The sequence below is a fragment of the Antennarius striatus genome, chromosome 6 (assembly GCF_040054535.1).
Source record: "Antennarius striatus isolate MH-2024 chromosome 6, ASM4005453v1, whole genome shotgun sequence".
NCBI lineage: Eukaryota > Metazoa > Chordata > Actinopteri > Lophiiformes > Antennariidae > Antennarius > Antennarius striatus.
Genome location: NC_090781.1, coordinates 22,141,052 through 22,153,057, shown reverse-complemented (window position 1 = coordinate 22,153,057; position 12,006 = coordinate 22,141,052). Strand labels below are relative to the sequence as shown.

Sequence of the window (12,006 nt, the reverse complement as noted above, 5' to 3'; positions counted from 1 at the left end):
AGCAATGATAAAAGAAATTAATGAGCTTATACCCGCATATGAATATTTTAATAAACTATGATTACAGTAAAGTTTGTCAGACTGTAACAACTAATAGTCAAAGTATGAAATTACAAAATAGCAACTGGTGTTGTTGTCCTTTTTTCTTTTCAGGCCCAGAGATCCATGAGATTTCCAACTGTCAGTGAATGCAGCATACTGTAGGCTGGAGTGCAGTATTACGTATTCAATGCATGAAGTGCTGCCTTGAAGAAGAGCTGCATCTCTTCAGTAGATGGCTGTGCTGCTCGGGACTCAGTGAGAGAAGTTTGTGAGCTTGAAGTGAAACCTGGTCACAGACGGAGAAGATTTTTAGAGGGTGACTGGCATTTTTAAAAAGGAGATTCAGTCATGACTGTAAAAACTCAGGCAGCAACTGGAAAAGACAAACCTGTGATGAAGAGCAGAGCAACAGGTAACTTTTATTTGGGGCTGATGCTTTCATGCACATGGAACAAGGATGGCTGCACTACATATATTCTACTTTAATTACATTCTGCTTTTAATCTAACCAGAATATTGTTTGATACTAGAACTGAGGAAATTGGGATTTTTAAATTTCACAATTATTTTGTCAGTCATGTCAAGCCTTTTTTTGTTGTTGTCATTTTACGGTGTAAAAATAGATTTTACAACATGAGGCATCTAATTTTAGTTCACTATAAAATATGAGGGTTGGTTTACAGAGAATGACTGTTTTTATTTTAACTTGATTGTTTTTAATAATGAGATAAACCAGGAACCCAGAAGGGAAACTTCGCCAATCCGTTCTGACTTTTTCTGTAAAAGAAATAACATTTTAATAAGTTAAACATTATGATTAATGATTAATAAGTTGGAGCAAAAAAAAAAGAAAGAAAATGCTGAAAAAAATAATTTTGATGATTCCACAGGTAAACAGATTTATTAAATAATGTCATGATTCTGTAAGAGAGGGTCAAGGTTCAACACTGTGGATTCTGGATTGTATAAAGAATATTAAATGCTATGAGTCTTTACTGACTGTAAAAAGAATATTAAGCTGCTGGTAAGCACAGTTAGTTTGCTTTCTGTCTGTTTCTGGGCTTGTAATGAATTCAATTTGTAAAGCATAAACATGATACAAATTCTCATTTATTTTATTTGAAATCAGTTTAAACTGCACTATATTTGTGTCATTAGGATTTGTCACTTTGTGGAGGGATAAAAAAAAAGGTCAGGACGATGTTCTGGATAGAGGTACAGATCCAGGATTGCTCCTTAAATTTCCAAGATGCAATATTTTTTACTCAGTTTCCTCTGTGCAGGCATGGTGCAATCTGAGTGTGCCATTCTAGTTTTATTCTTCACTGTGCATGTATAACATGACCGATGGTATATCTCTCCTCTATGGCTGCAGAGATGGCCCTGAGGGTCAAGAGGGCGCTGTGGCTGGTACTGGGCATGCTCAGTCTGTCCCTGCTGCTGGTGATCCTGGGCCTCTACGTGACGACCCGAGCAGAGAACCTGAACGTGTCCGGCTACAGCTCTGGAGTGATCGTATGTTTCTAACACGGATTTCCACATGGAAGTCGTTTAAAAAAAATAAAAGAAACCTGAGCAGAACCAGTGCAGAGCGATGAAGTTGACATGACAGTTCATTTTTAAAATGTCGAATCTGAAACTACAGTTAAAACCAGCAGTGACTCGCAAGTTAAGACACTATAGGATAAATCATTTAGAAAAAGTGATAATAATAGTTCACACAACATCTAGTTTAACTCTGTAGCTGTGCCAGTTTAACCCAGTGATACCCCAAACCAAATTACCTGCAGGAAATGCCTTCTTGGTGACGTCGGAAAGGAAGCTCAGATACAAATGGTTCCAGCCACAACGTGACAACAGATTTATTGTTTGTATATGAAGCATTGCCGAAACCAAGGAATCTATCTGTAGCACCATACTTGAAAGAGTCACGCTTTTCTTTGTCTTTGCAAGAAACCAGTATCAAAACTGCAACTTCAGCTTCATTCCATCACTGTTGACTTCACACCGATGCTCAAAATGCAAACACTTCATGCTTGTTTGGTTTGATGCTCACCTCCTAGACAAAATCAAAGATAAGCCTGATCATTAGATATTAAAAAGTCCTTTGCATAGAACCCCGTTCTCAACCTGCGACCGTCACTTGTGCAGAAAATCCCTGGAGTAAAATAAACTTCACAAGAAATCCTTTGCAGCTGAATATTAAAAAAAAACCCCAAACAAAACATTAAGGATCTTGAGAGAGGAAATATTTGTGTTCATCTGTGAGATCACTGTGGTTTGCTGTTATCGGGATGTGTTGTCTTGATCTGGCCAGCAGTACGATGAGCTCAAAGGCAATGCGGTTGTGGTCTGGAACATTCCTGGACTGGTGATGTTATTGACTGCAGAAGAAAAGTGCTGCACATCACAAGAGTAACAAATTGTTTCCTCTCGCTCTGTCTCTCTTTTCGCTGTTGCATGAATTTATTTAGAACTTCAGAGCATAGATAAAGATGGTTTTTCTGGATTTAAGTCCTCTCACAGCAATGGATAATTATGTCGTAACAACCTCAGATGATTTTTGTTATAGATGCCAAATCTGGCCAAATGACCAGTTTGTCATTGGATGAAAGGTCCCAGCATCATCTCCAGTGGATCAACTAGACTCGGAATTGGAGGTGTCTCTCCAGATTTCACGCTTCTTTGGTCATCATCTTGATTTGTTTGTGTTGGCAAGGATTTATCTCTCTTCCTCCGTCTTCTATCATTTTTTTACGACTTTTTATGGCAATTTGTATAACTATTTAGTTTAAAATGTACAAAAGTGAATGAATGTTGTCAATAAATAACAATAATGAAACAGTAACGGTAGCAGCTTGACATAAATTCAGGTTTAATGTTGATCCCATCCCTTTTATTTTGTCACAACTGATTTATTTCTTGAGTATTCCTTGTTTCCTGCCTCATGGCTCTTTGTTCCTGAGATTCAGACTCAGTTTTTCTAGTTTTAACTGATTTACAAGTGAGTCATGTTAGGAATGTATAACAAAATCCGTATGTTCAGCTGATTTTCTCAGACATGGATAGATTTCAACAAGAAATGAGCTGCCCAACATCTATGTCAGTTTGACCCGGATCTTACATCCACCATTCCCGAAAGGACTTAAGTTTCTCCTCTCCTTGTAGATTAATTCTGAAAGCTTCCATCCTGTGATTAGACAATTACAGTGTGAAAAACCCCTTTTTAAAATCAGTGTGAACACTTTTGGTAATGTCTGCATCCTGTAAATTAGCATTCCTCGGCCTACGCTCCGGACCACCACGATAGATTTCATAGCTTTAAAGTGCTAATGCTGATGTCTTTTTCTCTGAAAGAGAATAAAGTCATGACAAAGTGTCACTCCTTCAGAAATGAAAACATGTTTTGCATCGCAATTATTCTTTAACTTCTGTTATGTTCTTTGCAGTTGACCCTCGGCTCATTTCTGGGGCTTCTGGGAGTCTGCCTGGAGGAAAACCGCAAACAGCTGGTATGCTCTACCGCTGTCTCTTTGCTTTTCTTTGCTTGTCTTCACACATTTACATTCTGCTTTTCCCTTCATGTTTTCCCTAAGCACACCCAATCCCAAAGTGCAGATTGTGTATTTTGGCCCCCGGTAGGTGCTTTAAACTGCAGCTGTGACAACGTAGATTTTTGAATGAATTAATGTATATTTTACATCCAGAACTTTGGAAATAACAAGAAAAACTTGGCAGAAGTATAATTTACAGCCTGCGTGGAGATATGACTAACACATAAGAAGATAAGATGAGCGTCTCCACATCCACTATGGAGCTAACATCACTTGTCTGAGCTCAGCCACTGGTCTCTGCATTAGTGATGGGATCGATTATCCCTTACCAATCAATTAGAATAAAGATTCAGGTGTCAATTGTGAGTGTCAAAGTTGTGCATTTTGGATCCATCCATGCACAGTGGTGTAGCAACAACGATCGTATCAAAACCTGAGAATATTTCTGAGATATTTTATCAATGAATGCCTTGAAAAGAGAGTCTACTGGTTGAAATGCTATTAATGATTATGAAGTGTAAAGCTGGCCCTGGTATCTCTAGGGCTTAACGTGACCTACATGGTTCAGCTCGACACAAATGACTTACAGATATCGGGTTAGCTCCTCTGGAACGAAATATTAGATATCAGGCCATCCTTCAAAATGCATTCCTCCCTCTAAACTACGAGACATTCATCCTCTCTTGATCATTGACAGGAAAACAAAAACGAGGCACTGTGATGTAGGAGCAGTTTAAGATTTTCATGCTTACTGTTTTTATCATTTTGACATAAATTACTTGACAGATTTTTAAGGAATCTGGTGGGGGGAGTGTGGTGTGTGACCAAAAAGGAAAAGAAACGGAAACAAACTGCGGTTTGAAGTTGTTATTGTGAGAAAAGGACCACAAAAAAATTTTTTCTCAGCTATAATACACATTCACATCCATTCGTTTTAGATTCATGAGGGAATTCTTTCTTTTATTTTCACTCCTCCAGCTGACAGCGGCCATCCTGTTCCTCAGCTTTGGGATCGTCGCCTCTTTTCTCTGCCTGGTGATAGATGGCGCCTTTATTGTCGTAAACATGGTGAGTTATGTGATGTTGTAAACTGTGAGGCAATCTGAAACCACTGAGGTGACTGATTTGACCTGTTTGCACTCGTTTGGTAATGTTGCCACTTTATGACTTTTGGCAACTTTATATTTTGTGTTTTGAGAACGAAAATTTAAGTTCTTCTTACTGCAGAAGTGCTGAAATCAGTCATAATAAATGGTAATATTAGGGTGAAATTCAATCCAGATTTAGATCATGACATTTTGATCGTTTTGCTTTTTCTGATAGGTGAGTGAAGTAAAATAAAGAAATAGTAATGAAAGAAATATTTAAGTACAATTAAAAGTAGCGTAGTAACATTTTAAGTGAAAATTAAAGATGTTGAGATACAGTAATTATTTCTTGATGTGGCCCCAGAGCACTCATATGAAACATTACATGATTTTTATATTTAATAAAATATTAAAGGTAGTAGCTTTAACACGTTCACAAAGTCTAGGTATTAATTTCTCTATTTCTGACATCAAGTGCATCCTGGTAACTACAGCCAGTATTTCCTGTTTTTAACCTTGAAGTCTTAAAATTGAAGAGTCTTATTTTGAAGCTGAATCCTGCAGATGATGTGCCTTTATTTTGACAGGACATGCGCCCGCTGAAGGCAGAGAGATGCCAGTACTACAGCAGCGGCAGAAGTTACCTCTATGACAACATCTACACCTCTGTGAGGAAACATTTACGTGGTTTAAATGAGGAAAATATCGAGAATAATCTTTATCTGAGTTCAAATTAAGGCAGGATGCATCTAAACTGAATGTCACAAATAAACTGAATGAGAAAGATAAATACAAAGAGGTAGTTCTGCCTCTGTTGGACTTCTTGTTTTGTATTTAAATATATTGAAACATGTACTTCTTCATAGGTTTCTTGTTGGAGTCCAAAGGAGTCTTGTAATATGACAGTACGAAGTGGGACCTGCTATTGCTGTGACCTGTACGACTGCGCCAAGTAATCAATTTAATCAATATCCTGATGTACCAGGCCTGACTATAAAATCAAAGATTTACACTTCCTGCTAGAACAAGAGATGCTCCGCCCCCCTCTTCCTCTGATTGGCCGTTATCTGCTAACCTACCTATGATTTATTGATTATCAGTAACACGCCGTGTTGTGGTTTTTGCCTTCAGTGGGGGTTACCTCAGCAACTACTACGAGTTTGTTGGTGTGCAAAGCTGCGAGGAAGTTTTCCGTCTGTACATCATGATTTGGACACTCTCTGCCCTGAACCTGGTCGCCTTCTTTGCGGGGATCCTCAACACGGCGTTGCTGGGCAACATCAGGAACCTGGTGAGAACACATTGATGGTGTGCTACACGTTGCACTTTAAAAGTGGGTAAACCAGGTGTGCAAACCTTCATCACGTGTCGTGAAGCTAGGACTTAAACTTTTATTCCTCACGTGTCCGATTACAGCAGGTACCAGGCTCTTCCTCTGCATCCTCGTGAACTGATGAAATGTCAGAACAGAGTTTAGCCTAATCTAAGAACAACACGCCTCATACAGCCGATGGATGCCGTCCACAGAACATGCTTTATTAACTTTGCTCACAAAACTACATCAAAATGTGGTAAAATGTGTATTTATGACACATTGAATAATGGTTATTGTATTGTTATTACCTCTGTCATCTCGCTCGTTGATTTCATTTCAGGTCACATATAAAAAAAGGAAATGCACAACATTAAAAAAATTTCTTGCAATATTCTGAAGCTTGTGTGGTTTAAATCCACATTTATTGCACTCCTCACAGCATGAGGTAATATGTTCCCTGCTCATGCAGATTGATATCTGCTCTCTTCTTCCACTATGAGTTAAGACCCGACCAGCGGAGCTGTCTCTGGATGCTACACCCCAGTCTGTCAGCATTCCTCCGCTCCCCCTTATCTGTTTATAAAAACAATCAGTACCATTAAATCAAAGAAGGTTATCCTGAGAATCCCTCCCTAAAGACCCCAAATCCATTTCATTATTCGTGAAATATACTGAAGGATGTGAACAGATGATATGAATCAAGGTTTGGGTGTAGAATTCTGTCCCGGTCTGGCTTGATGTTGGAGTCCAGTCCTCTGGAGGCTCCGTTCACGTCTGTTGCTTCACAATGTGCAGTTTAACTTCATGGTGGACGCATTTTGACATGTTTCTGGCATAAAGCTGAGAATAAAACCACAAATTCTCAAAGCTCAATTAAGTTAATGTGGTACAACTTGATTCAATTTGTTAATGTTTAAACTGGAACCCGTCGTGATTTAAAAAAAAATGTTTTACAGAATCTCTCTTGGAATATGGGTTCTGTCTTGCATTGATGTACACCATACAGAAAACTCCCATCTGTATATATATATATACTGTATATGTATATATGTATATATGGTTCTCTAGGGAAGAGACTCCCTGAACATCACGAGTTTCTTATTTGCTATTATATCAATACTTAAATCACTTTTTTGTCTTCAAGTTATGAAGTTTAATATAATTCAGTGCAATCAATTATTGGATTTTCCCCAAATCCAAACAGTTTCTGTATCTAAAGGTGCGGAAAATTATTACTGCATACCTATTGGATGATAACTTGACATGTAAAAACACGTTTTATGTTTTTTATTCAAGTAAAATTGATAGATAAGCTGACTCTAACAGGTTTGAATTTAACTTCAATTATAATGTAAATAGACACAAATAAAAAAGGAGAACAAAATAGCACCAACGCCTGGATTCATCACTGCTGTCTCCAGGAAAGGAAGCTTCATCATCAGAAAGTTAAAACAGCAGAAGGCGCCTTTCCAGCAGGTTGTGTTGAAGAATATTGAACTGTTTTTGAGTTCAGAGTTCTATCCTCACCTGAGACCAATTCTAAGAGTCTAAATTCAATCACAGAAATAAAAAACAAAGAAAGACAGGGAAATCTTTCTGTAATTGTTGGTCCAACGGGTTGGATTGTGAGCAATGTAAACTGTGTTGATTGTACACACAGACTTTCTGACTGGGGTGGGGAACCTTATTATAAAGAGATATTTGTTTTACTTTATTTGCTTGTGCGCCAGTTCAACATTGGATAACATTACGCTCATGAAAGTGTTTTGTTGTGTGTCAGAGGAGCAGCAGCCATGAGATCCCGGCTTCTTGGAGCTCCACGTCTTCCCCCACCGCTCCTCTGCTGATGGACGCCAGCGAACACACGGTTCAGCAGCTCTACCCGGTCAGTATGCAGTCAAAACACACACACACACACACACACACACACACACACACACACACACACACACACACACACACACACACACACACACACACACACACACACACACACACACACACACACACACACACACACACACACACGCAGTTGGGTTCCTTTCATTCTTCTGTAATATAGACCAGCCAATCCAAACTTCAACAACATCAAAACATTCAACGTGACCTCTTCTCTTTTCAGTCTCATTTATGATTATTTTAATGCGAGTTTCTCAATTTCGTCAATTAGTTTAATTCCGTAATGTGACATCCATCCATCCATCCATCCATTTTCTTGAAGATGAGATTGATCGTACTTGTCTTGTCTTCCAGAAATAATGTGTAACATTTTATTTGAAAGATGCTGACCCGTGCAAACTGTAATGAAGAAACACTCCCCGGTCAGTCTTTTGTCAACTTAGCAGGACATCGGCCTCAATGTTCCTTCAAGCTGTTCTGAAAACAACTCCATGAAGAGGTTCTCCTTCGATATCATGACTAAAGAAACAGCCAGACCCTCTGAACCGAGACAGGCTGGGGTCTTCTAGTGTTTACCAATGGAGAACCTGAACCTCTTCTTACCTCAAGGAGGGCATCAAGTCACCATGATGCTGTACCACAAAAGCTGCCTTCAATTCAGACAAAATCAAATAAAAACCAATTTTTTTATAAAGCTCAGTAAGGATGTTTATTTCAGTTCTCATTGAAGCTAATCCCAGATGGAGTTGTTTAAAAAAAAAAAAAAAAGTTTATTCCTGTTCCAAATCAGTTTATTCCTGACTATTGGCAACGCATCTCCTCTGGTTTTAGCCACACAAAGGAAGCATTTAGGTGTTTGAAGTCACTGTGATTTCACATTTGGTTTGAATTACCAGAGATGGTTGTGTTTTGTTTAAACAAAGCAGCGTCACTTGAAGTCTGTGCTTCTCTTTTTCTTTTCATTCCAGAGCACCTCGATGCATTTGTCTACAGGAGAGGGAACAGCTGGCCCACAGAGGTTCCCTTCACTGCCGATGCCTCACAAAGAGTGAATGGGTAGTTTCATGCAGCGTGTTTTCCTGCTACATACAATTACATTACATATTATAACGTCTTTATGACTGTAAAGATCTCCTTGCAGCATTTGTTTTCAGTAAAAGAATCCTGACCGAAACCGCAAATGATTTGGTCCATTTTTGTCGCGTTCCCACATATGGGGAAGATTTGTTTCTAGAAGGAAACTTTGAAAATCTGTGGACGGATCAATAAAGCATATGAAATTGCTTCACAATCACTTTGTATGAAAATAAAAATAAGCTTGTGGTTTAAATGTGAATGTGAATGTTTGACTTCTCCAGATCGGATTTGTTTTTCAGCTGAGACCGGATCTCGTTCTCATTCCTGGATGAAAGACGTAGCTCTTGTGTATCTTTGTGTACTTTATCAAAGTTTAAGTAATTTATAATTAATGAAAGTGATGGAGCAGTTTAACAGACGCAGTAGGAATGTCTATTAGTTGATAAAAAATATTGTTTTTCATACTTTACAGGTTTTGGAGCTTTTTTTTACTGGTTTGGAATCGATTAAGATGATTTCAGTTATTTTAAATGGGGAAAATTAGTTAGACTTCTTAGCTCAGTGGTGGAATGAATTACCAAGCTCTGGGCTCATAGCAGCAATTATTATTTGTAATCTTATTTTCGGTATATTTCGATATCATGTTATTATTTTCCTTATTAAAGTTCTCTTATTTTAATTGACTAAAGTTCTCAATATCTATTCTCCTTTAATTTGAATGACTCGGGATTGAAAGTGTTTATTAGTCCTACTGAGATCCAAGTCTTTATATCTATCCATCCGTCCTAGGACCATTATAATTTTTAAAAAGCACATTTATTCACAGAAATCAAATTTACAAATTTGCACACTCATACAAAACAAAAAGAAAAATATTCACAACAAACTAAACAAACATATATAAATTAGACCAACCAACAACCAAGCTCAAACTTCTTGCCCCACACAGAAAACAATCCATGTTTGGCACAATGCGTGTTAAATAAGGTGGCAATTACTACTACTGAAGTGAGAATAAAGACTTACAAAACTATGATTTCATTTTGTAATTTTAATCAAAGCTTTAGACCGTGTTCACACAAGCATCAGGCTGGTTGAGGAAGTGAGTGTAGAGTGTAACATCTGGGTATCCTTTAAACGGTTGTTCCATTGTGACCTCTGACACCGAGGCAAAATTGATGAGTGTGGACCTGATCTGAACCCAACCTATAAAAATGATTTGCTGTCTTAGAAAAAAACAATTAAACACCTGGTAGATTGCAGATAATCCAAGAGCAAATTATTAGTGACAAGTACATGTGGGTGTCAGAGTGTATCATAAATTGTCTCAAACAGCCATGAGGATTAACACAGGGTAACACAATGGTTAATATATTATTATACAATAAACTTTGACAAAGAATATTTTGTCTGTTGGGATTCTGTTTTATTTTGTGCTTGTTGTCTGTTTTCACCTTCTTTTCTTTTGTCTTTCCCACAGGTGTTGTGCGTTCGCGTGAATAGGAGGCGTTGCACACTTTCTGGCTGGAGGAAGACGGGACACACCTGTTTCACGTTCCCTAAATCTTCTCCTCCTTATTAAAAGCTGGTCTCTGCTCCACTTCCCTTCCAGACAATTCCTTCCCATTTGTTACCTGGTTGTGTTTCTGCTGCTTGATCTTTTTGGGTTTTTTTTTTTTTTTTGGGATAACCTATTTGCTTTGTTGCTTCTTGTTCTTGCAATTTGCTCATTTATGTTTTATTTGTTTGAGCATTAAAACTGTTGATTTTTTTTTTCTCCTATTTTAAGACTTTCAGTATATTTGCTTCTTGGGGTCCAGGGGTTTTTGCCAGCAGTCTTTGCAAAGCATTGCCTATGCAATTCCCCCCGTTTTGTTCACATTTGAACAAATAACAAAAACAAAAAAAATCCTTAAAACGTCAGAAACACAAATCCAAAGGATTCAATAAGTCATGAAAAAAAGAAAAACATCAAAATTTTAAAAAAGGCATCAGAAACACGAATAGCAGTCTTCGCATCGTCATCATGTGGAAAAAAGGAAAATTTTAAGACAGTCATCAATTCTGGAAAGAAAAGCAAACTAGATGGAAAAAGGATTCAATTTAATATCAACCGTAGTAACAAAACAATGATTAGCCAGAAGAATTCCACAAAATCCAACCAGGAAAACTACCACCAAGATAATGACTAACTTAACCTAAGGTTGTGATTAGTTTAATCTAAACCTTTAATCTAAACCTTTTATGCACCTGCAATACCAGGTGCTAAAAATATTGAGGACCAACATTAGCAATGTTATATTGTGGGTCTAGCGCCACCCATTGTCGATGTTTGACAAAGATTGGCATGGCTGACATCAGGAAGGCGGTGAGAAATGACCACCATAAGATGAATCTGGTCCTAATCTGAAGCCGACTTTGTACAAATGATTAAACATCTCGTAAATGATAAATAATCCAATAGCAAATCATTAGCGACACATACTGCATATGTGGGCGTCTAACTGAAGTGAAAGTAAAGAATTTAGATCGGTCGTGAGGATGAACACAATGGTTAATAGATAATTATACAACCCATAACATTCACAAAGAACATAGTGTCTTGCTGATACATGAGCCTTCAACCTTTTCTTTTCCTGCTTTAATATACTACCATCTATGTTTGACTCAGAAGGAAATTTAAAATTTGCCACTCTTCTTTTCCCGTGTTCAAAACCAGTTTTGAATAACTGTTTGTTAAAACTGGAACCACATGAGAAAGATTTTCTCAGAGTTTTGAGCCTCTAACAGTCTAGGAAACAATGAATGAGTTTCTCTATGAGAACAGAAGGGACAGAATCAGACACATTTGGGTTTAAAACGTTGACTGCCACAACACCACGTAAAGTCCTCCTTTGGAGATCTCCAACTTTTTTATTTAACGGTGGCCTGTAGAAAGACTCCAATTATGGGTTCACACCTGGTGCCAAACCAAGGTGAACCCTCCATGGTGTGTCACAATCAGTTGCTTTGGGGTGAGCCGACTCTTCCA

At 37.9% G+C, this 12,006-nt stretch overlaps 1 protein-coding gene across 3 annotated transcripts; it reads left to right on the top strand.

Moving 5' to 3' along the window:
- Positions 1-246: 246 nt before the first annotated feature.
- LOC137596978 (transmembrane protein 255B) lies at positions 247-10,764 on the top strand. Of its 3 annotated transcripts, XM_068317830.1 has the most exons (11): positions 247-454; positions 1,201-1,257; positions 1,418-1,557; positions 3,492-3,554; positions 4,575-4,664; positions 5,272-5,352; positions 5,551-5,636; positions 5,816-5,975; positions 7,780-7,884; positions 8,867-8,954; positions 10,456-10,764. In XM_068317830.1, the coding sequence occupies exons 1-10, from the start codon at positions 391-393 to the stop codon at positions 8,948-8,950; spliced, it is 930 nt and encodes a 309-aa protein (XP_068173931.1). In that variant the 5' UTR covers positions 247-390; the 3' UTR covers positions 8,951-8,954; positions 10,456-10,764. The 3 variants fall into 3 exon arrangements, with proteins under 3 accessions (XP_068173931.1, XP_068173930.1, XP_068173932.1); XM_068317829.1 differs by lacking the exon at positions 10,456-10,764 and having other exon boundaries at positions 8,867-9,529; XM_068317831.1 differs by lacking the exons at positions 1,201-1,257; positions 10,456-10,764 and having other exon boundaries at positions 8,867-9,528.
- The last annotated feature ends 1,242 nt before the right edge of the window (positions 10,765-12,006 follow it).

What these genes read in the sequence shown, in the direction of transcription:
- LOC137596978 (XM_068317830.1), top strand. Translation starts at nt 391, where the DNA reads ATGACTGTAAAAACTCAGGCAGCAACTGGAAAAGACAAACCTGTGATG. An exon ending in ATGACAACATCTACACCTCT is followed by an intron (nt 5,353 to 5,550) that starts GTGAGGAAACAT and finishes ACTTCTTCATAG; the next exon opens with GTTTCTTGTTGGAGTCCAAA. An exon ending in CGGTTCAGCAGCTCTACCCG is followed by an intron (nt 7,885 to 8,866) that starts GTCAGTATGCAG and finishes TTTTCATTCCAG; the next exon opens with AGCACCTCGATGCATTTGTC.